The 27,029-nt window shown below is 34.9% G+C and overlaps 1 protein-coding gene across 6 annotated transcripts in view; it reads right to left on the minus strand.

The window, feature by feature from the left end:
• PHKB (phosphorylase kinase regulatory subunit beta) overlaps positions 1–27,029 on the minus strand; it is a 67,826-nt gene that overhangs the window by 30,578 nt on the left and 10,219 nt on the right. For all 6 annotated transcript variants that reach the window (XM_027685168.1, XM_027685165.1, XM_027685163.1 and 3 more), the window contains 11 exons: positions 26,124–26,262; positions 25,377–25,476; positions 23,728–23,835; positions 21,695–21,775; positions 18,228–18,343; positions 11,178–11,241; positions 8,511–8,606; positions 6,710–6,907; positions 5,932–5,989; positions 3,658–3,735; positions 1,635–1,793 (listed from right to left, as the gene is read on the minus strand). In XM_027685168.1, the coding sequence (XP_027540969.1) occupies positions 1,635–1,793; positions 3,658–3,735; positions 5,932–5,989; positions 6,710–6,907; positions 8,511–8,606; positions 11,178–11,241; positions 18,228–18,343; positions 21,695–21,775; positions 23,728–23,835; positions 25,377–25,476; positions 26,124–26,262 (1,197 nt within the window). The remainder of the gene's footprint in view (positions 1–1,634; positions 1,794–3,657; positions 3,736–5,931; positions 5,990–6,709; positions 6,908–8,510; positions 8,607–11,177; positions 11,242–18,227; positions 18,344–21,694; positions 21,776–23,727; positions 23,836–25,376; positions 25,477–26,123; positions 26,263–27,029) is intronic.

The following is a 27,029-nucleotide window of genomic DNA, read 5'->3' on the forward strand; positions in this document are numbered from 1 at the left end:
ATGATGAAATGGGAAAACAGTACCTTCCCAGATATCAAAGTATTTGGAGTCAGGCTTCCACTTAATTAGCAACCACCAACAAGCAAAGTAACACTTTCACCAAGGATGAGATTGTTATTCAGGTAGGTTTTCATCCAGAAAGGAACAAAATGGAATGCACCAGTTATAAATTAGTATGAATAAATGGAGTTCCTGATATAACAACCACCAGTGAATAGACTTTGCAATGGTATCTCCAGAAGTCTATTTGCAAGGACTATGAGAGGAAAGGAAAAAAAATTCTGAAATTTTGAATATTTGGAAAAAAAAGAGGGTGAATGAAAGTAGTGAATACAGTGGAGAGAAAGTTTTAAAACAATAAAGGAAACAGCAACTAATGACAATGTTTCAAAAAGAGATTTAGCACAACTATTTTTTAAAAAAGCAGTGTGTAAGAATGCTCATCAAAGAACTGAAACACAAGAATGTTATGTTACACAAACAAAATTTAGCAAATTATAAATACAATTTATCTAACCAGCATTCTGCAGGCACAGAAATACACAAATATTAGTACAAGATCAATACTAGCAGAATTAATACAGTATTCCTACATACACACTTGAGGATTACTTGACTAATATTCTTAGAGGTTAAATTCATTTTTTTTAATTAACAATAAGATTGCCTACATTTATTTTAAAGCATTGGCTGAAAAAGGAATTATGTAAGGAATACAGTGAAAGCAAACAGGTGGAGCACCAGACAGGCTCTGTCCCTCCATACCTAAAGATACATCCACTGTTCTTGCCAAGTCTCGAATTTTTAAACTCCCCTTCAGTGTTTCTCATTTTTACTATCAACAGTCTGTTTCCCTTTACAGTGTTCGCAGAAAAAAGTTTCTAGAATTCAATTTACTGATTACCGGGTAAATGCTGATCCTGTTAAAATAAACTGATATATCTTGCTCCTAAAAGGAATACTAAATGAAAAAACAAGTGTGAAGATTTTTCTGGCTTAACCACTCTTTTTGCATTAGCTTTTAATAAAATCATTTCAAGTGAGACCAAGAGTTCATTTGTGACTGAAATTCACCATAACAATCTTCAATGGTCAAACTTTATAAAAGAAACCAGATGAGCAATTGAAAGTACATTTCAAAGGATAAAAATAACACAGATTGAATAAATTATTAGCTTTCTCTGAGACTGCAACTATTCAAAGTTTCAACTTTTTGTGCTTAAAGCAGTAAATAATTTGAATAAAACGCTATAAATCACTTACAAACATCACTGTACAGGTGCAGCTGAGACAGTTAATCCAGAAAGCATCACATGAATATATTTTGTTATGAAGAAATGGAAATAAGAGGAAAAGCCAGGAAAAGAAAAAGCAAAAAAAAATAGATCTATCATGTTTAAAAGATTTTCAGTACTCCATGAAATATTCCACTAAGCCTCATAGTATGTTGCATGCAGCATAAAAATGGAAAGACCTTTAAAAAGCAATTTTTGTCCATCATGTAAGTACCAAAGCAAAAGACACACGTGACACTCATAGTCCATTCAAAACTGAAGCCAATGTTTTCGTTCAGATTCAAGAAAAACATGATCAAGACACAGTCAAAACCTGACAGAACCTGCTCAGCCTCTTACCCAGGAGTTTGGCAATGATGTACATGGCCTGTCCCCACAGGAACAACTTTCCATCCCGGCCATTGTTACTGGGAAACCGTTTCTGACTGCCAGGGCTCTTCTTTTCCATTTCAACAAAGTCAGCTGGCACATAGTAATACTTGGGCACAACAGGACACCCTGGGATTTTTAAAATAAACAGTAAGTAATCACTTCCCTCATTATTTGATTGGAGTCCCCCAATAAAGCTAAAGTGGATCCAAAATAGGAAAAATTACACCTTAGTAACAATTTGATTGAACACAGATGGATGTCATTCATTATCCTCTCTCAAAACCACAAGCAGTGTAGGAAACCCAGGGTAATATTAAACTACCTCATATTTCACCAAACTTTTCCTCAGAATTTCTTCCCAGAACATGTATGGTGTCTGTGCAGCATCTTACTGTGCAAAATGAAAATAAAACCTAAAGCAAAATGCAGTTCAGGTAACAAACCATAACCAAAAGCAATGAAAGTCGGGTCACAGTGAAACACTTGGGGTGTTTTGCCCTGCAGTTAACACATGCTCAGCATCAGGCAACTTTTTAAAACTAAAATCCTGGTCAAAAATAGTCAACTTGGTTTTACATACTTTTATTAATCAAATGCTTAAAACCAGCACTTGAATTTTGAAACATCATGAATCAAAATGGCATAACTTCTTCACTGAAAGATAACATACCTTCTATATAGAATTATGCCACAGGTATTGCTGGTCATTGTAGACCAATAACCTTTATTTCCACACTTTTTAAGTGGATATGCATCAGTAATTTAGGAACATAATGACAAATGATTGACCTAATTATATGAAATAGAAATGCAAATTAATATGCTTCCTTCAAAACTAAATTTTGCCTTTGTATTGCTTTAGTTTTGAATTTATTTGGATAAAGAACTGGTGATAAACAGAATAAGGCCGCAGTGTCTGGCTACTTGCTAAGACAAAAAATTGCTGGCAAGAAACAGAATAAAAAATGGAAAAATGAGAGTTATTAGAGATAGAATATTCAAGTGAGTGAGGTATCAAAGCACACCGAGAAAGTTTAAGATGGGATATCTGTGATGGCATTCAACAAAAGAAACCACAAGATTAATTTAGCATCCATGAAACTTCACATGTTCATTAATAATCAGAAAAAACCAAGGACTAGCAAGGTCAGAAAATTTGTTACATAATGAAAACTTGGTAAGGAAATGTTTGTTTTTCTTACAGAAACTAATTCACTTCAATAAATTTAAAGAACAAGTCAGACTAAAATACTCTACATCTACTTGTGTAACTGTACCACAGATGTAAGAACAGGTGACTAAAATGTGAGTTTTAAAATTGGATTGTCAGTATATTGAAGCTTGTTCTGTTCTCTGGCCATTTTTTTTCTTCCCACTCAAACTTATGGTCTTTTTCTTTTTTTTAACTGAATTTTGGATGGATGCATCTGTAGGCCATCAATAGCCTCGTCTGCAGTGCCACAAACATTCTGGAGTGCATAAATTAAGTAAGAGAACATTTATATTAGAATGCTGCCATTTTCCCTGCTCTAATCTAGAACCAATTTCATATGCATGTAGCAAATTATTTTTTAAATCTTGTGAAATTAAGTGACAATGAAAGATGAGAGCAACTCCCAATTGTATCCAGGTGGAACACTGAAACAATCTAACTGTTGGCAGTTACTATTTACCAGGAAAGTCAAAGTGAACAATGTAAATGGTAAACAATGAAGCAGGGGAGGAATGAGTGGGTACAACATAAAACTTATATCAGTATCAGCAGCATTTTTCCAGACAATGTTACTTTTGTTATCACACTTCATGATGCAATGTATCTACATAAAAGAGATTATTTTAGTATCAGTATTATCCCATGGAGAAACATACTGATATTTTTACTTCTCCTTTGCTCTGACCACAATATACATTAATAGGGAAGTCAGTAGTTTAATTATTTCAGATCAATAAAAAGCTAGAAGTGTTTCAGAGAATGATTTCCAGATAATACCTTCAGGTGTATGTTGAAGCAAAGGGTCCAGAAGATCCTGATATTCCTTTACTTGTGTAGGATTTCCTCTAAAAACGCCTAAAAATAACCAAACAATAATTGATTTAATGGAGGAAATAATTTTTTCATGAGCCTAATGTTCATATAAGAAAAAGAAAAAAACAATCCAGTGCTTATTTTTCAAAACTAAATATTTTTTCAAACTCTTTAGTATCTACACAGAAGTAAAAGACTAAACTGTATATCCTCACTTACTGCTACAGCTAAATCTCACAGGGATCATGAATCAGGTGTTCTGTTAGTAGCTTAAACTGAAATAAATGTCAAGTTACATGAGATAGTAAAGCTCTGAACTTACAGGGGGCAGGACCTGGACACAGACAACCAGCCCAGCTCACTGTAAAGAACTTCCTCAATTATAGCAGAACAAAGGGGCAGAGCTTATGGGTCAGTGTGGAGACAAACAGCCTCATTCTAAATATTCAGGGCAGAGCTGCAAACTGATCTAGATGAGAGTTGCCCAGAAATCCCATTAAATAAATACAAAAGAAATTTGAAGTAGCAAACTGAATCTCTCCAAAGATTTTTTGATGGAATGTTACATCTGTAAGTTATACAGGTATTATATCACCATATTATAGAGATTGAGAACTGCTGACACACCTCAAGATATTAAATAGAACAGTCAACTCTCTGATGCTGCTGCTGGGGAGACACTGGTATGTTTGGGAGTACCAGTACCTTAAATGGTTTTTTTTAGCAGAACTTCCCAAAATGAATCTGATCAACACTAACATGACCAGTGCTCAGCTCATCAAAAGTTCTTAAATGAAAACATATATCAATAATATCAAAATCATTTCTGCTCACCCAGCAAAAACTGTATCACTTTGACAAGCACTGTCCCATTGTCATACAGGTAACAAAACCCAGCTACCAGAAGTTACTTGGATATTTAGTTGCTTAATACAATTTGCAGAAAAGGCTTTCTTTTGTAGTCTGTGTGTTGGATGGGCGAATAGGCTTACAGCTAAACCAGTATTCACAATGCAGCAGTTTGAGGGGTTTCTTTAATGTTTTCATTACAGAGATATTCCCCTGTAATCTGCTCCTCCCATTCCATTGTCTTTTTGCAGTCTGTTTACACTTCAAATTTTACATTAAGGAAACCTGTGGATTTGGAGATATTTGCACAAAATCTACTAACAGAATTGGTCTATTTGCTAAAAGTGTGGTCCAGGAAGAAAGGACAAGGACAGTATGTGCAAAGTATTTTTTACTCTTTTTTGTATGCAAGAAGAGTAAAATGCTTCTTTTATTCTTCTGATAACTTCAGTTAAAGATCACTACCTTTTTGTTCTTCCCAAAACTGCAAGTGGGCAGCATTAAATGTCAGTGCCTTTCTCCTCAGTTTTGGGCCTCACTCTTTGAAAAACATCAAGCACTCCTTTAGAAATATCAATTGTGAAACCTTATTGTATCTTCAAACACAATATTTTAATCTGTGGCTGGCCACAGAGGAGTTGAGCTAGACAGCATATTTCTATGCCTCTCACTGTCTTTATTTGAAAACTATTTAACATACTATGGAGGTGCAAAAAAAGAAAAAAAAATGGCCAGATTTTAATCCATTTAAAAATCTTTTTGACAGCTGTAACCCTACTGATTTGCTTAATCAGACTTCTGTTCTATCAAAGTTTTAGCTTCCATCCTGAATCATCCCCTGAACTTCTTTGGTGTGTCTCCTATCCTCAAGACAAGGTCTAGGTAGTGGTGGTTTTGTTGGTGTTTTGATTTTATGGGTTTTTTTGGGTTTTTTTAATTTAATCAGACTGATTGTGAAAAATTGTGGCCTTTTCTGGTTCACTTTCTTCTTTCTGAATTCTGTTTCAATTTCCACTCAATATTCAACTTGAAAAGACCTGCTGCAACATTCAGTGTGTCAATGTGTTCTCTCTTCCACTTCCTTTTCTCTCGAGTGCTGCTGCAAAGGTTTGATAAACTGTGAAAGATTATTAGGCTTAAAAGGCAATGCAGGACAATGTCACAGATCGAACCTTTTAAAACACCCTTATCAAGTTCTATTCTAAAAACAGGTCACCACAGGTTGGGGTGCTTGGGGGTTTTTTAACCCAGGAGGCAGAACTCTCAACGAGATATTTAGTGTCACTGCATTATGGTTTATTTTCACAGGACAGGAAAATTTTGTCTCTTTCTTCTAAGAGCTCATCTCTCCAATGTCTTTCAAGAACAGGGATGTGAAGCTATACTTACCATCGATGATCATGAAAATAAAAAAAAGAGGGAATTCACACTCAATGCCATCAAAAAGCTGAAAAGAAGAAAAATTCAGACATTTCATCATTTTCATTGAAGGAAATATATCTGAATAATTCTGTTGAATAATTTCTAAGCAACAAAAGACAATTATAAACACAAAAACATTTTAGAATGTCAGTTTGTCATTTAGGTTACCACTCCTTAATCCTACGGCCACTTTAACTGTGCCTTTACATCTGCTGTGGCTCATTCTCAAGCAGAATGTTTAAACAACCTACTTTTTAATTTTTCAGAGAAACTATGGGGAAAAAAAAAGAAATAAATTTTCATTTAGATAACCTTTACTGATAAATATTGTGATCAAAAGCAAAATTGTTTTCTATGCACTCAGACTGTAGTCAGCTGTGAAATTAAATGAAATGATAAATAATTTCCTTATTTGTTATGTGAAATCAACTGTACCCTAAATGTAAATGAAAGCACATTCATTACAAAACAAGCCAATGACTCACTTGCTGACTTAGCAATCTCTGAAAACTGCACATGCAAATTACAAAATGCATCTCCTTCACTTGAAGCAATTAGGCATCACTGGGCAATTCAAATTACAATTACTGCAGAGAGGTGTCTGGCTTCCTTTTGTTTTCTTTTGGGGTGTTGGGAGGATTTTGTTTTGTTTGGCTTTGGGGTTTGTTTTCTTTTTCAAGTACTGCCTAAGCATTTTGGAAAACCACAATCTGTCCATAAGGTCATAGGTCAAGTATTCCTTTACCTTAATTTCTGCTGGTTTGTAGTACCGCCGGGTTCTGTCCTCCAGTGCTGTTCTGTACCCATCTCTCAGAAACCTTTTAAACCCGTATTTTCCTTTCAGTTTTCTGATAATTTTATCTAGTGTTTGACCAAACAAAACCTCATCATCCAAAGCAAATGCTGGGTAACTAAGACAGGGCAAAAGAGCTGCATCAGTATTCTGTAGGAGGAGATGGAGAAATAGGACGTTACACATTTAATTAGATTCCTGACAATTATTTGATGCACAAAGACTGTTTAACCTACTAAGTGAAATATAAGATAATGTTCCAAACTTATCTTTATCAAAATCCTAGTACTAACATACTTAAATAAGGTGCAAAATAAAACTTCTAAAGAGACATCAGGATAAACTACAACCCAAATATCCAGACAGAGGATTTGAAAGAGAACTCTGACTCAGAATCTGACCTGTTTTACAATTGATAATGTGCAGGTATAAGTGAAAACATTCTAAAACTTTGTGTTTTGTTGGTTTTTTAAAAATATATCCTCCAGGTTATTCCTGGAAAAAATACAAACATTTGGGTATCATATGCTCAAAAGAATCACAAATATTTTGTAAAGGTGTAGTGATTAAATTATCATTCCTGAACATCTTTTTCAGGAATAGTCTTCAGGTGCTTCAACAAACAAGCTTATCTGATTTACAATTAAGAGGATAAGGAAATAATTCCAGGAGAAAATATGAGCAACCTTCTCAAGAACCATGTGCACCTATTATAAATTAAAAACATAGAAAAATTACTAACCAGTGCATCACCATTACAGGTAAGCTTACAGAAACACAAAAGAGTATTCTTTTCTGCTGACATATTCAAGATATTCAACTGTTAAAAATAACGTTTTTGCCAATATGACTGACATGAACCCATAAAAAGAAGAAAAGGACACAAAGATTCCTTCTATGGGATAAGTAAGTAAGCTGTGAAATCAGCTTCTGCTGGAATATTTCAAGTCTCCAGCAAATAACAAACAGCAAGAGTTATAGAAGACCATTTGACTATAAAAAAGTAGCTGACAGTGCCTTTTATTTTAATTATCCAGCATTACAACTCTTCCATAATTCTTATCCACAATAAGTAAACTATTAATGTTGAAGATTATAACAGTCTGTTTCACGAACAAAAATGCTCTTACGTCCAAGAACATACAAAAAAGCAGAACTCTATTAACACTCATTTTAAATTACTGATTTTCAAAACCCAAATTCACCTTTGATGGTAGCACTGAAATAGATCTTTTTTTAACTAATCTATACTTATGTCGCTTAGATTTACTCACTGAGGAAATACATTTGTAACGGTAGTTTATAACAACAAGAAATTGTCTATATTCAGCAATTTATGATAAGCCAACCTTGAAGGCTTTTTTCCTAGACAAAAGAAAGAATTAAAGCTAAAACAAAAAGTGTTTCAAAAATGCAGGCACAGTGTATATTGGAAACTAGGCCAAAAGAAAAACAATCACCAAGACTGCAAAACCTCACTTCAGTTATTTCCAAATTTATTTTACAATTGTTTAGGAAGCTCCCAAGATGCTACCATTCTAACCTATGTATTAACAAAACAAAGAACACCACAGTAATTCTACTTCAGAAAAACAACTACAGCACAGTGACACTTAAGAAGCAAAAATTTAACACCTTCCCAGCAAATTCCCATCCTTATCAAGCAGAACATAAGGGCCATCATGCAACTAAGAATTCACATCCATTTATTTCCTCCACAGTCTGTCGAGGAGAATTTTATTTAATTACTTACATGAGACCTTGACTCTCGGGGCAGCAATGAACACAGAGTCTGCCTGTTACGATTATGGGCATCAAAATCCACAAATATAACAGACCAAGAGCAGCCCTGTAAACACATTACATTTGTTTAATGGAAAGGGAAGAAGGTTAGCTTATTCTGGGGAAACTAATTGGTTCTGTGTTTTATTTGGGTTATGCTGTCATAGTCTGGTATTCTGTTGGTAATTTCAATCAGAAAATATAACATCAAGTTGAAAATAATTTGGATTTTTAAACGCATTTAAGTATAGCCAAAATTAAATGATTTTATCTAACACTGATTATCAATTATATGATTCATTCAGGCTATTAACCTTTCCATTAATTCTTGAAAAATAACAACTGGATTAAGGACAAACAAAAAGAGTAGCTGTCCTTCCCTGTGACTGCAGGAAATGTTCCAAACAGTGATGTTGAATATTTCATTACAAGGCAGTTAGAACACATATTCAGCATAGAGGTATTGCTTAGATATTCAGCACAGGTACTGCTTTGGAAAAGGGCTTCCATAGCAAATAAAAATTGTCTGCTTTTCAGTTATTGTAAGGTCTGCATTGTTAACATCTACTCCTTGCAAAATCTATTTCCTAATAAGATTCTGTAATTCTACACTATATCTGCCACCTTTTTGATACCTCCCGAAACACTAAGAAAAATTCCCATATCTGAGAAATTATTTAAACACAATCAACAGTATTTAGAATTATTACCAGTAGGCAACTTCTTGCAAACTCAATGCAGTTTGTTAATGAAGAGGTATCTTCATATACATTCCAACTGATACTGAATCTCAGTATCACCCCACTGCCAACTCATTCCATTATGGTCATAAACATCAGACCATGAGTTTTCATAAATCCACCAAATTTCTCCTAAAAAGCACTCAGTTTCTTTGGTACACTACTCTCCCAGGGAGACTGTTCCAGAACCCTCCCTTTCTAATTAATAAACGCTTTCATTTCCAATTAAGTGTCTCCAGAAGTAACTGGCCACCTTTCTTTGGGTGTCAGTACTACCACCCACTGAGATGCCTTTCCAGAGGGTTTTTTCTGACTCACTCTTTAGCTGCACTCTAATTATACATAGTTATTATACAAATACTCAGCTTTTGCTTTACTAGGCTAAACAAAATGTTTTTTCCACTGTGCCCATGGAAAAAAATCTCAGTTTTCTTCATCATTCTAGTAAGATATATACTGAATAGTGCTAAGAATGCACACAAATAATCACATTTGCTTTGATGATTTGTTAATTTACTTTCTTCCTAATCCAGACTCTGATTATTCACAAATCTCTAAATTCATCTACAAGCTCTGAACACAACCTGCCTACGTGTGTGCATCTGCAGTTTCAAATTCTGTGCTACACTGAAGAATTCTTTGGGGATTCAAAAGCAGCCTAAACCCACAAGCATCTTGTCTTACAAATGAACTATTTTTCACTTCTCTAAAGACTGTAAAGTTCTGGAGTAAGGACACATTACAAAGGCTTGATTTATTTAAAGAAAATAAAATTGTTTTTAATATAGGACGTATAGCTCATAAACAAACAAGTGATTACACTCTGCCTAGGTCAGACTTTGAACATGTTTATCTTGTCACAAGCTGTCTGTCACCCCAGCAGTGATTCATGCAGGTTATATTGGTGCAGCTGCAGGTGCAAACAAATCTCTCTTGAGGGGCTCAACAGGATTTCTCAAAGCTGTTGGAACACAGCTGGAGTTAAGCACAAAGGCAAACTCTGCCATAGACTGAAGGTCAAAATGGTTTCTGTTTATGCCAACTAAATATCTCGGAAATAAATTCTCAAAGCATAACTGGTCTTGCTTCAGCAATTTATTCATCCATTTCAGAATTTAGTAAAAAATAATTTGAAAAAAAACCAGCAGCCGCATTTACTGGTGCTTGAAACTGTTGGGAAGGTAAAGATTACAGATAAATGTTATTTCTGAAATACAATGCATGTATAATGTCTGATCATTATTGAAGATTCTTACTAGCTCCTAGTTCTTAACACTTGACATCAGCTTTTAAAATGGATGACGTATCTTCCATTTGTACATTTTCTAAACCATTAATTTTGAAGAATATTCTTTTATTTTAGCTACAGACTACTGTAAGTATAACACCAAAAAGAAAGATGCACATACAAAGGGAATACAAGTCAGATATAAAAATCTCAGAAAAGGTTTGCTTTCCTAATTCATCCAAACCATGTGAAAAATTGGGAAAAGATTTTACAACTGTGCCACATATTGAAATTAAAAACCAGTAAAACAGTGGGATCATATAAAAGTAGTTTGTTTAAAGTCTTAATCAAAAACATAAGGGAAGCAGACAAAAGTAAGGTACTGTTTGCAGGTAGAAGAATATCATGAAGAGATACAGTCCTGAAGAAAAAAAATGTTTTGGCAACAAAGTTCTTGCTCAGACTAAGCTGGAACCATTATAGAAATTTTTTTTAAGGAAATAAAAAAAGTAATTCTTGATAGTAAGGGCACAGTGATTTTATCTGACAAATTCTCTACCAGTCAGTTTGCAAACCAACTTTTTTTAAAGCTGGAATCTAAAACTGCCCAACTCACAGTCTAAACCATTACTACTAAAAAAAAAGGAGAGAAAACAAACACATTTATTACCTGATTTCCAAAGAGATTGAAACCATTAATTGCTTCTAAAGCTGCTTTTGCCAGCCCCACGGAGCTGAGGAGAAAAAAACAAAATCCCAGAGGTATCATAATTCAAGCCCAGGCAAAAACTTAACACATTTGCCAGCTTTCAGAGCTATGATCTTCTCTTGATCTGAATTTTGTGCTTAACCTTTATGTTAATAAAATGATGACGCAGCAAATTTGGGGTTGTTTTGGCTTTTTTCCTTTTTTCTCTCAAACACTATTCAGCATTTTTATTTGTCTTCAAATGGCAGAGACCATCTGGAAAAAGTGCTTTTGCTCTCACCTTGCTACCAGACATCTGGCACTATGTATCTCAAGGTCTTGCTAGTAGTTTATTGACAGAGGATTTACTTCAGCACAATTTTTCAACCCAGTTCTCAAGCACTGAAGTTTAAAAGACTGATTTCTAGCTTTCCATATAATAAAAGAACTCATCAATCTGGATTCAGAACAGAAGGGTTTTCTGATGTCAACCATATAGTGATACATCTTTTATTTCACTTACCCCATGGCTAATATCTATCACAAACAAAACAAGACCCAGAAATACTATCACCAAGCTTTCAAGTAAGCAAGCTCACATTTAAAGACATTATGCACTAAAAATCACTAGATCATATAATTTAAAAACAAATTATATATTAATTTATTAAGAATCATGTAAATTATACAGTACAAATAAAAATATACACTTTAACAAAGCCTTTTCTTTAAGAAAGTGTAGTTTCGTACTTTCCTTGTGAGTATTTAAACAAAAAATAGTAGCAAAGAAACATTCTTCTCTTTTTCTCAGTTTTAAAGAATACATCAGCCAATTTCACTTACATCCATTCAACTGCAGTGAGGAGCTGAAGTATTAATATACACAGAAACCAGTGCATTTTTGGCATGTAGATTCCAAAATTCTAGATGTTTCAGGTCACAGGGCATCAGAAAGTAAAATATTAAATGAGCCAGTCCACCCTGAACTGACCTAAAATCCAATAATGCACACTATGCAAGCCATCATGCAGGCCATCATGCAAGCTATCATGCAAGTTCAGCTGCTGGCGCCAGGTTGCTGTCTTGGTGTTAAATTATGCTAAAACCATCCTGGTTCACCAGACTTCGAATATACATCCATTTTTTGAAACAAGATGTGGCAGATAAGCTACTCTGCGAGCTTGTAAATCTGTGACTACCAGTCCATCACTTCATAACTATAAAAGCCCAGTCTGAACTTCCATATAGCAGATTCTTCCACAGACTCCCTTGAAGTGTGGAGCTTCTCTCGTGAAGCAGGGACGTCTCTTCATGGTAACTCCCCAGGGGTTAAGAGACAGAGAGAGATCTGCCCGCTAGCCTGTATGGTGAGTTATATCAACCTCTACTTAATGATTGTTTCTTTTGCTAGCTTTGATACAATTGCTTTAATATAATTGTTTTGTTACAGTGCAATATATTATTTTGTTATATAGTACTCTACTAGTAGATTTTTTAGATTTTACACTGTGTAGTAAATAATTCTGATTAGGATCTTTTGTCCGTTCACTTGTTTGTTAATTTGTCATAATAAATAATTCATTTACATAAATCTTTCTGTTTTGGCATCATTAAAACCTGTAGGACAAAGTGGTTTAATCATACCTCTATAATTCCTTTCAATTTAAATCGCTAACACAGTCCAAGGCTAAGATGGGATTCAGCCACACCCAAACCCTTCCCCAAGAAGGAGTTTAGAAAGCAAGGGAGTCCTTCCTGCACCTCGAGACTCACCAGTAAGGTTTTGCTTTTTAAAACTTTGTCTAAGCCTTCCACTCTCCTGTGACAGCCAGTTCCCAACAGTGCTACAGTTTAAAAACATAATAGATAACACTCCCAGATTTCTGACAGCTCTATTGAACACAAACAGTCAAGGCAGCGAAAGGTCCTTGCACTTCCTATTCAGTGGTGACATACAAGTGTAGGAACTACAAACACTGCAGAGGTTCAGCTAATTAAACAAACACCTTTCACATTCTCTTAGGCGATCTGGTAAAACAGATTCAAAGCATCCAGTAAAACAAAGCTTACTGTAATTCTCCCACATCATTCATGAAACTAAAATTTTAAGTTACACCTTTGTCTCCCCTGAACTGCATTTCCTCTGACCAACGTGCCTTGAGCTGTCCCTGCTTCAGTTGTACATGAACTACAACAGGATTTTACTTCACTGACAACCCATATGCTATCCCTACATCTGTCCCACTACACAGAGTTTTTATAACACTGAGTTATAAAAAATATTCAGAAAATAATCACTAACATTCTCAACTTCTGTGTAAGAGGAGTTTTGACAGTATTGACAAACAGCTTCATTGTCCACCCACAAAAAGACTTAGAACAATCAAATTGTCAGAAACCAGCAAACAGGAACTGTGCTTTAATCTTTATTCTTCTATACTCCATGAAGCATTTTGGGATCAAAGCAAACCTTACCTTACTGTAAATAAATTTATTTGTCCTATTAATGTAAAATATGAAATTTCAAATGTTTACTAATCCATATTTTAAATATGGGATTTAATTACCATTACACAGAAAATATTGAAAATAATGAAAAAAATACAAGTCGGTTACAGAATTTTGCTTTTTAAGTATTACATTTACCTTTGTTGGTTTCAACAGTAGAAATGCTTTAGATACTGATTTCACATTTTATCATTTATAAACCTCCATCTTCCTTTCTGAAACACTGCCAGAAACAGTACTCATGGGATTCAATTCTAATTGGTTCAACAAGAGAAAGGTGACCAGCTTAACTACGTCCTGCTCTGAGCAGCTGCCATCAAACAGTGGTGAAATCCCTCAGTTTTTTGTCTTCTGATGATAAAAGCTTTTAGTACTGGAGAATATCATGAAGAAATAAACCGAACTCAGAAGTACTGTGGATATAATTATTTCTCTGGCTTTGTTTCAAATACCTAAACAAAAATGTAGTTGTTCTAAAAATTGCTCTATTCCAATTATCACCTAGTAATTGACCAAACAAATTGGCACGATGACTCAGAACAGAACTTTTCAGAGGAATTAAGTAGTATTACCAAATTGCATATACAGAAAATGAAAATCAGAGAAATCCTGCACACTGCAGTCTGTATCCCATTTTAAAACCTAATTCTTCTTTTCCCTTTCAAGTAACAGTTCTAATACCAACAGTCCTACATTTTCAGAGAAAAAAGTTACTGACAAAAGGTAGAGAAGCAATAAATGTTCGAGAATATTCAAATGTTCAACTGTATTCAGATAATGTAAAACTACTCAATCTGTCTACAAAATAGGCAAAATTCACGACACATGTATTCCCTCCTTGAAATCATCTGTATTTTACATAGTCTTTATTCAACAATAACAATAATGTTTACCATAAATAATGAGCATTTTTCTACCCCTAGTTATTCAAAGCCCCTGGAGATTTCTCTGCTCACACAAATATTACTTGCAAGTGACCATATAAATCTCTCAACATTATCAAGCATTCCCTTCACCAAACACACACTTACTACTTAGATTACCAGAGGTTTCATGGGTAAATTACAGGAAGAAGTTACTTTAAAAGAAAAAAAAGTCTGAGAAGAGCCTTCATACCAAGTATGTCTTCAAAAGAGTGAACAAACAAACAACATAGCACACTTCAGGATTATGATCACACTTCAGACACTCGTTCATTCCTACTGATTAATGCCCTCCTGTTGGGCAAATTACAAGAGAGGATTTATAATAAACATTATGCCCATGTCTTTGTAGAGAAAATACATTCTTCATACTCTATAATTTAGTAACAGAAGAAATAGGCGGTTTTAACAGTATGAATTAATGGCAAAATGTATTTTAATAAATGTTCCTTCCCCCACTCAGCAACCCACCATAAACATACTGTATAAACATGCGGGACTCAACGCCCAGAGAAAAAGGTGCTTACTTTGAGATGGCCCTAAAGAAAACCAAACTCAAACCCTCCAGAAATATTCCTCTGAAAATTTCAGAGGATCATTAAGTCATCAGCTGTAGGGAACATATGGAACTCATCTAATCCATTATGAAACCACACTTGAAGCCAGATGTGATAACCAAGACCAATTCAATTAAACCACAGCCTCATCTGGACAAGTCTCAAAAACCTCCAACGATGGAGATTCTGTAACTTCTTTTGAGTATCCTGTTCTGGCCCTTCACTGTGCTTCAAATGAAAAGATTTCTTCCTAATGTCCACACTGAACCTCACCAGGAGCAATCTGAAGACCTTACTGTAGCTGCCCATTATTGTGATGTGGCAAGGATTATCAAGAGCAGACTTGTAATCATAATACTAATACATTTGACCTTGAGCCACATTTAGGGCAGGGGAAGGTGAGACTAACCTAGTGAGACTGTACTTCCAGCTTGCTAAAAAATATTTAGTAAATGCACTTAAACATCATTCGTAATTCCCAGTAACTTCTAACTGTTAGATTCACTCTTCTCAGTAAAATACCAGAGGGCAAACACTAAAATTTTAATATTCTTAGCAACTGCTAATCAAAATACACCTTAAAGCATATACATCTCTAATCCTCCTCCCATTCAGCTGCTTGCCTCCATCCAAGTGCTGTGCATTTGAACTGGGACATCAAACACCACAGAGGATGTTAAAAATAAGTAAACAAGAAAAAAATCCTACATCAGTAATAATAATTTTGTAACTATATAAATCAAAATAGAGCAAGGAATAATAGCACTATAGCAATATAACACCTGTTCTACAGAGAAGAGCAAGATTGAGGCTCTGCAGTCCCAGACTCAGAATATGAAGATGCTGCATTTCAGCAATTTCATTTTTCTCACAGTACATATGGGAGATGTCAAAGACGTTTTGCAGAGGTATCAGCAGATGCCTGGAGAACAGTTTGATCAAATGGTTACAGGACAAATTAATTTTTCAGAAGTTCAGCCATTCAGGAAGGGGATCATACTGCAATAAAAGCTGTTACAAATCCTGCCTTTGAACCAATAAAAGCCGTCAATTTGCACACATCAGTGCAGACCTGCTCCACAGAGTGTTCTGCTATTTATCATTTATTACAAGTGTTTTGAGCTGTACCAAGATGGAATACCAAGACTGTGAAGGTTTAAAATATCTGCATCTTTTAACACAGGCCATAATTTTACAGCTACTATTCATAGACTCCCTCTTATGTAATATCTTCTTTAAAAAGAAAGCCTCTTTCAATAAAAAACAAGAATTAATTTCTCACTCTGAAAGCAAACACACATTGTATGTAGATTTACAGCGTAGGTTTGGAGGGTCAGGAGGACACCACACTGAACACTGAAATTAAGAGACTGGCTTGGGGTCCATAATCACTGAAGGCAGACATACACCATTTGTTAGTAGACCTGATGGTTGTAATTGCTTCATCAATTTTAAAAAAAAAAATAGTTTTTAGAGCTCTCTTTGGCAGATCCACTACACCACGAGCATAACAAAGTACATGGAATATCTTAGCTTTCCTCAATAATATCTAAATACATCTTTTGATGCATGTTCCTCTTCCTTTTTTTCTGATTTATGAGAACAAGGGAAATTGCCTACCAGCTTTCTACAGCAAAGCAGAGTATCAACATGCACACAAAGAAAGATAAATAGGGGCAATACTTGTTTCGGATGACCAAAGTCTACTTCTTAAATTAGGACCAAGTTCTGTGTTTCCTTTTGTGTTAGTTCAATGATCTGTTAGATTGGCTCAGTCCATCTCACAGCACTTCACCTTAGAGAAACCAACCTATAAATGTCAGTCTAGATTAAGACAGAACAACAAGCCCATTTCCATCTGCTTAAAAGATGTTCAGTTTTCCCTGGAGGAAATTCACATACTGAATAACCAGAATGCTGCAAACAACAGGAGACACAGGAGTTTGTGTTCCTTTTGCACATTTGTACAAAAGGTGAGATGTGGAAGGAAGTATATGATTCTCTACATGAATGCTCATATAGTCTGCCATTTGACAATTTTACAGACAGAGGAAAAAAAACCCAGCTAACAAACAAAGCAGATCATATAATAACAGTTTTGATTTTTTCAGTTCTCATATTGGTACAAAGGTTCTGTAAAAGCCCTGAAAAAAAAACAACTAAATTGAGTGTTTTGCTGTAATGGCATGTAATTAGACCTATAGGTTAAAATATACGTGACGGTACGTGGACTCAGAAAAAATTTCCATTCTCAAATGAGAATACACGTTCATTGCAATATTGAAAACTGGAAGAAACACATGTATTCTTTGCAAGCCCTTGGTAATTAGGATGATCAACAATATTTTAAAAATCCTAAGATATCCAAGCTATAGTCATTTTTATGAATAATAAAACCTCAGAAGTCAAGAAGTGAAGAAAACAACAGTAACACTAGAAAAATCAAGCTGTCAGATTACAGACTTGATCCTTCAAGACAGACAGCACATAAGCAATTCCACTGAAGTGAACAGGACCACTATAACATTAAAATGTTAAGAACATTGCTAACTGTCTGTTGGGACAGGGATCAGAATGTCTAGTTGCTTGTAGCATCTGAAGAACCTGGAAAAAGGCTCGGCACTGGGCTGGCCTCCAGTGTCCAGCATCTTCTTCCCACCATGGTGGAGATGAGAAAATCTAGACTCATGATTCAACACCTTTTTAAAGCAGAGTACTCCTAACCATTCTTGTGAATCCAATCTATTGCATGTGCCTAAAGGGTCTGAACAATCCTGAACACAATTTTCAGAATTATATGCATGCAGCTGCACATAATTATTGGAATTTGAATACTCAAACAGCTAAGCATCTATGTGGTTCTTTCAGCATGCATATGATGATGAAATTATCTTCACATTTTCCCAAAATACATCTCTCCGTCTTTAGAGAACCTTAATTTAGTTCAAACAGTATTTTAATGCATTATTATTTTTAACTCACTCCATGAACTCTTTTGATTCATTTACTTGCTTTGACTGACAGAGCCACATTTGCTCACCCACCTTGAATGCAGCTCTGGGCTGCCATTGTTGTATTTACTTCCTCTTTCCCAGACACCAAAATCTGGTACACGATAGGCCCTCTCTACACAAAACACAAGGTTTTGGATAAAGGACACCTACAGGAAAAAAAGGAAAAGTGATTGAAGGAAAATGAAACCAGTTTTTCTATTCATTTTTTTTCCAAGAGACAAAACAGTTATTCCTCAGCCATCATAATTCCAGCAATTTCTGTCTGAATCCAGAGCATGATGTACCCAAGCTCAGGTATTCTCCTTAAGACCAGTTCTTAATCACAAAATATTAAGAGGTCTCCAAATGAGGTGACAATGTGAATTTATGCAAAAGTTCCTCCAAAGCCAGGGATAAAAATTATTTCATATTCAAGACGCATATTTGAAGAGTTACAAAAAGGTGAGCTTTCAAAAAAGATTTATTCTACAAACTTCAGAATCCAAAAGAAATTATATCCTGCAAGATTAGGACAGAAATCTTGGTGCTGTTTCTTAATTAATTTTAAGGGAGTCGACGTGCCCAAGTTTATTATATTAGCTCCAGATAATACATACTTATGCAGATTCAAACACACTCCTTTATAAACATGAATAAAACCCTAAACCAATTTATTATAATTAGAATCTCCCTGGATCAACATGTTTCAACTGAATACTAAGGTATTGAAGGGTATTTTAAGGTATTTAAGGTGTATTCAACTATAGCTGGGGACCTATTTAAGCAGATAATTTTTACTCATTTGCACTGTTGAAAAAGACATTTGGAGTTGCTCAACTGTAGAAAAATTAAACTGATCATAAGTTTTACAGTTCAGTTCAAACAGTCCACAGATTAGAGCTTAGAGAAAATTTAACCACAAACACAAAATTTGCGCTGGTTCATCCATCTAAATTATTCTAGGGGACTCTGATAAAGAGAACATTGCAATGGCTAAATACACAACCATATTGGGGAACAACAGAGAAGGATCAACTTTACTACAGTCATGTGATTTTTATTTTTTAATGAGCTACGAAACAAAACCCAAATCTTTTACTGAAAGGTATTTGCTTTCATTTTCACTTATCTTTATACTTCTGTTTGGTCTTTTCTCTTCATGTTTCTTTAAATCTTAAAAATTTAGTATTTCAGATACACTCTTTATGCTAATACCAGTCCACCAGCAATATTATAATTCTAGACACACTTGTCTCTCTCTATATAGTATGCCTCTGCTAAAATTTCACCTGTACCCTAAATCTTTTCATAGCTATTACTTTCAAGACAACACTGTCCCACTCCTTAGATATGCCCATTCCTTAGATGTTCATCTCTGTAATTTAGCATTTGGTTGTATTAAAATGAACTTTCTGTGAATGAAGCCAGAATACCCAGTGATTAAGGGTGTGGCTTCTCCTATCTCTATCAATAACTGAAATTGAGATGTATCAGCTAAATGAAGAAGGAAAGAGCACCACATAGAAATACATAACTTTACTGATTACTTCTGCCAGTGATGATGATTGGAACACACATTAAAAAAAGTCAATTACAGATATTTTATGAGACTAACTAAGGGTTTCCAAACAGCAGAATTACAGAAAAAGGCAGCAGGAAGCTTGTTGCAAACCAAAACCTTCAGAAAATATTTCATTCATATCACAAGCATGTAAATGCTATAACCAAGTCAATGCTGTGGCACTTAACAGAAATTATGGATTGTGTGTGTCAAGCTTATTTATCCAGAAGTTGAGCATGTGGAGATCGAGGTGTAATAAAGAACACACACACAGCATGGATGACTGCAAACACTCATGTAACTGTTTAACCTGCTCTCACTCATTGCCACAATCATACACTGTTATCTTTGTTATGGATGCAAAGATGCGATTAAATTAATTTTTCAACTGCCAACAGATGAAACTGGAGGGTAACTCACTGACAGCTGCCATGGCTGACATCAAGCAGGCGGGGATTGCCTCTAAAGCCAAGAGTTCTGTGTACAAAAACATATTTCTGCAGACAGCTTGCCAAATATCAGCCATCTGCCAGCACCTTCCACTGGGCAAGCACTGGTTCTCCATGGAAGGAAAGAGCCTAAATACACCCTGCAATGGCATCACTGGGAAGAAATCTCCAGCTTGGTGTCTGGGGAGCAGATTGCCACATCCACAATGCCCCTATGTGAACATTCCCTAAACACACAGGGAAACTTGGAAACACTGTCATTATGTGGAGTTATAAGATCTGAGAATAAAGGCAACTGTTGGAGCTACACAGAGAATAACAGAACATATGGGTCTGTGGTAAAATAATCTTGTATAAATCCCCACAGTCCAGAGATTTATAGGGTACAGTTGCAAAGAAAACTACATCCTGACAAGGAATGAATATCCACTGACTGGAGAGTCTGTACACATGCACTTTTTCTGCAGAATCTGTAATTAAATATAAACATCTGGAGGATAATATAAATTATATATCAAGCTAAGTAAATACTTAATTATATACATTTGCCTCCTCACAGATGTAAAGGCAATTCAGACAAAATAGGAGAGACCTATCATATGATTTGACTAAGCAAGAAAGGAGACATGTTGCAACATTCAGTCCTCTCATTATCAAAAAAAAAATAGATTAATGAAGATGCACGTTTTAGAAATATAATGCAAATACACTGTTACTGGAAAATTCTCCCTTTATTTTTTAAAAGGTAGTACTATAAGTGCATTTAAGCTTTTTAAGGCAATACAGCAGCAACTATTAAATAGAACAGAGTAAATTTAATACAAATCCAGTTTAAGAAATTGGAAGAAAAAAAATTTAAAAAAACACATACATCTGTGCTTTCCATTCTGTATCAAAACATAACCTCATTTTAGAGCAGGACAGCAGGTTGTCCTCACATGACTTGTCCTCAAGTCACAGCCACAGTGGCTATTATTATCTTATTTACAGAAGAGTTAACAATCTCTACAAACATCTCTCACCATGACATAAAATGGTTTTTTTTAATTGAAGAAACAGTAAAAATTCTTAACACCCACAGGTTCATATGTATTTGAACAAAGTCCTTCAGCTTTCCAGAAAATTAATCTCATTATTTATTGTATTGAAATTCCACTGGACAGGATGTACTGACAGTTTGAAATAATGTGAAAATTGAGAACAACACAATTAGAAGTTAACTGTCCTAACAGACCTTTTAATTCTTGACTTTGTACCTTTCAGAAATAGCAAGGAACTATAAAAATTTTCAATGTCATGTTACATTTACTCTTTGCATATTTAACACCTTTTCAGCTATTAAATTATTGCACTATCCATTAATTCATCTTTTCTGACTTACACTAAAAGCAAATAGTACCTGCAGGGTATTTTCAGAACAATTAGTTTACAGTTGGTAATTAAATAAAACCAAGAAAGAACATAAACAACTTGAAGCACGTGTTTTAGGATCAGAAATCGATTTGTACCTCATCTGTGTTGTAGATAATCTGCAGCCCCGAAGAGATCATCTCAACCAAATAGAGGAGAAATAATGACACAGCATCGATCTGAAGTAATTAAACACAGAAAGGAAACTATAATTAACTTTATGTTTATTGGAGTCAGATAAACAAATTAAATGTGGTATTATTCACTAACAAAGATGGTCTCACTATAACACAGTTTTGCTTCTTTAAAAACATTATCCTAGACCTAATGATGGGGAGACAATCGATAGATTTCTTGCCACAAAGAAGCATTGTCCTCTAAAACTTCTGATGTATTATCATTTTTTAAATTATTTCATACTATGCTGTCAAAATATGCTATCAAAGCACACTGCTTTGACCCACAGGCAATCACTGTAGCCACGAACTGTTTCATGTTTACATATATAACCATTTATTAGCAAGTAGATTACCAAAAAGGTAAGTATTATACTGAATAGTATACAGCACACCTAGAAAGCAAATCACTTCATCCCTAGTGGGAATTTTAGTGTTATCAGCTGACAGGAGTATAATTACAACATTCAGATATGATTAGATTTGTGAAAAACTATTTTTTTGTAGCTGTACACAGCATTTATTATTAACAGTAATTACCTTCAGCAGCTATACAGACGAGCATCATGATGTCAATTCATTGATTAATCAAAGGAAACAGCTGGATTGTTTTTTTATTGCAGAATTCTACTATAAATGAGAATTTGTATAACTCCAACAGAAAAAGTTTCTCACAGCAGCTTGCTTCAATGAGGTAAAACCCCACAATCTCAGTACATAAAATTTAGAGAAACCCTCTAGAACTTTTAATCCAATTTTTTAACTGGATTCCTATCTGAAATATAGCAGATTAAAAATTAGGTCCAAATTTTAAAAATTTGGAGATTTAAATTTAAAGATTTAAATATCCGTCTCCAGTTCCTTAATACAAACTGAAAAGCACCAAGTACAGCAATAAGAGCTACATAATATATTCTATTTTTCCCATCTGAATCCCCTAAGTTACTCTGTACCCTGTTGTCTCCACAGAGCTGAAAAGCCTCTATTTTCTGATGTGTGCTTATGACAGAAGCGAATGTGCATTCATGTTATGGGAAGGGTTGAGCTGCCACAAAAACCAGACTTTAAACTCTCATGTACTGCTCCCCAGGTCCCAAAATTGTCTCCTCCTGCAGATAAAAGATGTGCATTTTCAGGGAGCTCCACAAAGAAGTCCAAAATGCTAACTCAGGATAACTGCATAAAGCATTTTTCTCAGAACACACATTGAATCCAACACGTTTATTGTACAAACTATTCAAGTAACGTTGTCACCATGAAATTAAATAATTATCAACCTACTGTCAGTTCTGAATAACTTCACTAGCAATTTCTGAACGAAAGACTATGCAGACTAAGGAATGCAAAATAAGGCCACGAAAGCAAAGAAGGGTCTGAAAGTGAAGAAGAGAGGGAGGAAAAAAAAGAAAGGAGTAGATCAAAACTTTGAAAAATGAAAGACTAAAACATCAAATTAGGCAATGAATCTGACTAGGAACCACTACAGAAAGAAGTGAAGAACAATTCCTAGCTAGACAAAGCTGTTGTCAGTGTATATTAAAATCTTTACTACGAATGAAAATTTCTCAAACTTATGGAAAATTAAGCTGGGAACATTCATGCTCACTGTAAGATTACACTAAATCTTTCACTTTACTGACTACAACATTTTTTTGCCAGGATTATTTATTGACAGCCCTCTGTTGTTCTCAAAAGAAGAAACTTTGTAAACATCCAACCATCTACCTCTAGAATCCCACAGTTATTTCAGTACCTTCTGACCAAAACATATCACTGAGTTATTTGAAAATAGTCTATCTTTCACAAAAAGATGCAGAAGAAACCTCAGTTTTACCACATACAGCACATTTAACACAAGTCTAACCAAACTGAGACAGCTGCATTATGGAAGAATGGAGACAACAATAACATTATTAAAAATCAGCCAAACTTTTACATATGCATGCATGTGTTACCTGAAGGTGCCCATACTCCTCATGGGAGAACACCTCATCTCCAGTGTGTGCATTGAACACAGAATGTAGACATGCAGATGGTTTGGGGTCTTGCTTAAATTTCTGAACCTAAAGGTCAATGAAAGGCAAAACATAAAATCAAAGTCAATAATGTCAGTATGATTGGCAACCACAGATTCACTATATATTTCAGGTATTAAAAAATTCCTCCATATCGCCACTAAGTAAAACTTATAAACAAGAGTTCCTGACACTTAACAGAATCTATAGTTATCATGTCTATTCCATGAACACATTAAATACATATCAGATCATAAGTCATATGTTCATTAGCAACAGAATACAACATCTGCAATTTTTGTTACAAGCAGTAGTATTGTTCAAGTCATGTCTTGGGCATATATAATTCCTATTATTATTAAAAACCATCTTCCTTCTACATGAGGCCAGCACATACACAGTCTCTCAGAATAAAGTCCAGCTTGATTTATTTCTGTTAGGTACTAGAAAGTGTTTATTACTACACTGTGGGAAAAGAAAAGCATCTGTAGTAAACAAGACAAAACCTGACAAGCAGGATGTCAGCAGTGTGACACCTGTGTTAATCTAACACTCATTATTTCTATCTGCACTCAGCATCCTCAAAAACCAACAACTGAATGTCAAAGAGAAAAACAACAGCTCAAATGCAACAAGATCAATTTAGGTCAAGATTATTTAAAGATATGAGACCACAAAGAAAGAGATTATGAAAAAAGAAAAAATATGTCAGCATAAATACAATTGGCAACACATCTGATTTACTTATTATTATTGTTACTGGTATCACATGCCTATGAACTTTTCATTTCAGTTTGTGTGCTCAGCTGTGATGAAGGCTATGTGGTTACATGAAAACTATTTCTAATAATACAGTTAAAAGTCAGTTACATGAAACTTAAAGTAATCATATGGAATATACATATTTAACTACTTCTAGAATTACTGCTAACTACTATGCAAAAGTAATCCACCATATCTAAATTTTAAGGAGAACCCTGAATATTCAAGAATATTCAAGAATATTCAGGGTATACTCACAAGAGGACTATGGGTTGAATAAATCAACTGTGTTATAACATAAGTAAATTACTGTTTCCTTATTCATATTGGGCTGTTGCCCTTCTCAACTTACACCATTAAGTCAAAGAATACTGGAAAGTGGCTGCTAAAGGAACCAAGCAAAATAATCAAAATGATCACCTAGATAAGGAGAACATCCACAAAAGCAATAACCAAGATAACAGTGCAAAGAAAAGTCTCCAGCCTTAACTAAAAGAAGTTCTACATCTTTCCATTTAATCACTAAAATGACATAAACCCACCCACAATTACTAATGGAGTAATATTTAAATAGGATAACTAACTGCAAAATGAACCCCAAGAAGTTTCAAATACACCCTGCGTTTTACTTCACCAAACACTCGTGCCTTGTACACCCTAAAACAATGCTGTGGCCCGACAACAACAAAGCAGCTGTTCTGAGCTGGGCCACACAGTAGCACTGCATTCCCCTTTGGAATTTTATCTATGTTTAGAAGTTAGTTTTCACAGTTTAATTAATCCCTTAGAATGAAGCCAGTGCTTGTGTCCACACTACAGTGTTTTACCTTATCCGCCTGGCGCATGTAGCAGTAGAGAATTCCTCTCATACACTTTATAGCAGAATGCTCCAGCTCATGAGTCCTCCCCTTGTCATCATCAATACGCCTGGGTAAGAGAGATAACTCGTAAAACAAATTGGAAATGCATTAGCAGGGAAAAAAAGGAGACATTAATGCTTTGGAATATTAAGTATTTAACTAATGCTGTTGCATAGTGGTGCCCTCACCCGTATCAAGATATTTATTGCCCTATTCATCCTTCCTTATTAAAAATAATAATAATAAAATGAGGGGGTTTTTTGCAGTTTGTCTTGCAACTTACACAAACATTCCTATTTCAAAATTTAAAAAGAAAAATAAGTCCTTACTGATATAACGTTCAGTGTCTTGCAAGGAAATGGATTGTTAGTCCCTGCATCAAGCCTGCTAATGCTCTGAACTCTCCTACTTTTGAAACTAGCAGTATTCCTTGAGTACTTTTTGCCACGAGAACCTATTTTTAATAGCATGCATTAATGTCTCTGCTACAAATATTGGTACTAATTACATTATACAAAAACCTGTTTACTTACCAGAAGTAGAGTGACATTTTTAACTTAGTCCTTACATAAATATTCTTATTGAGATTCGGAAACATGTACCATCTCTATGGGTTTACGAATCTATTTTTGATAAAGGTTCATCTTTTAAACCCTTCCTGGGGAACTGAATAACAGAAAGAACGTAAGAGGTGTGAGCTGAGAGGTTACTCACCTGTAAGCAAGGGCCAATGCCCAGGCACAGGCAGCACAGTAAAGACTGTCGTGTACTTTTGCCTTTTGGTTATCCACATAGGTCTTGGTAGGAAACAGACCTGTGGTTGGGCTCTGATGGAGCAGCAAAGTTGATTTAACTGGAAAAAGGAAAAATAAAAAGGCTAGTAACAACATTTATATTTCTTCCAGTTTCTAAATTGATTTTCAGGAATAAATCAAGGCATGAACAACCTGTTAGAGCATGTACAAATAACCCAAGAGAAAGAAAGGTAAGGAGAAACACAAAAAAAATTTGCCATGTTGTTTTTTCAGTCAAATTAGACCTTTTTACCAAAAAACCCAACAGTATTCAAGACTATTTATATGACTCTGTTCCAGTACAACCCACTTTGTACAGAATCTCCACAATACAACCCAGTAATTTCCTCTTTATGAAAAGAGACGAAAAAAGTGACTACAGTATGACAACTGCCTCCCCAGTCATTTAGATACTTTCTCTCTCCAGAACCTTACATTCATAAAAATTACATTTTTAACTTAGGCCATATGATTGTATTGATATTTATAAAAGAAAGGAGAGAGTAAGTAAGGAGAAAGGATAACTACAATTGTTTAGTACCTTGACATAAAAATAGAGCAAGATAGAAACTTTCAGGTTGTCAAAACTGACTTGGAAAAAAAAATAAATATTACCTTGATTCTTTTTGTACTTTAATATTTTTCAATTTGTGAAATTGTGTGTTGCAAGATTGCAACTGGGCTTACTGCCCTCAAACATGACCTTTCTAACAATAATCTGTCCAGTATAAGACAGGAAAGCAGGGGGTGTTTTTCCCAGATTGTTATCAAGCATTGATTTTCAAAAAGCCTCTTTATGCATGTATTAGAAATTAAGTATTCTAAA

Source organism: Neopelma chrysocephalum, unplaced genomic scaffold (genome assembly GCF_003984885.1).
Source record: "Neopelma chrysocephalum unplaced genomic scaffold, ASM398488v2 Primary Assembly neopelma1_68, whole genome shotgun sequence".
NCBI lineage: Eukaryota > Metazoa > Chordata > Aves > Passeriformes > Pipridae > Neopelma > Neopelma chrysocephalum.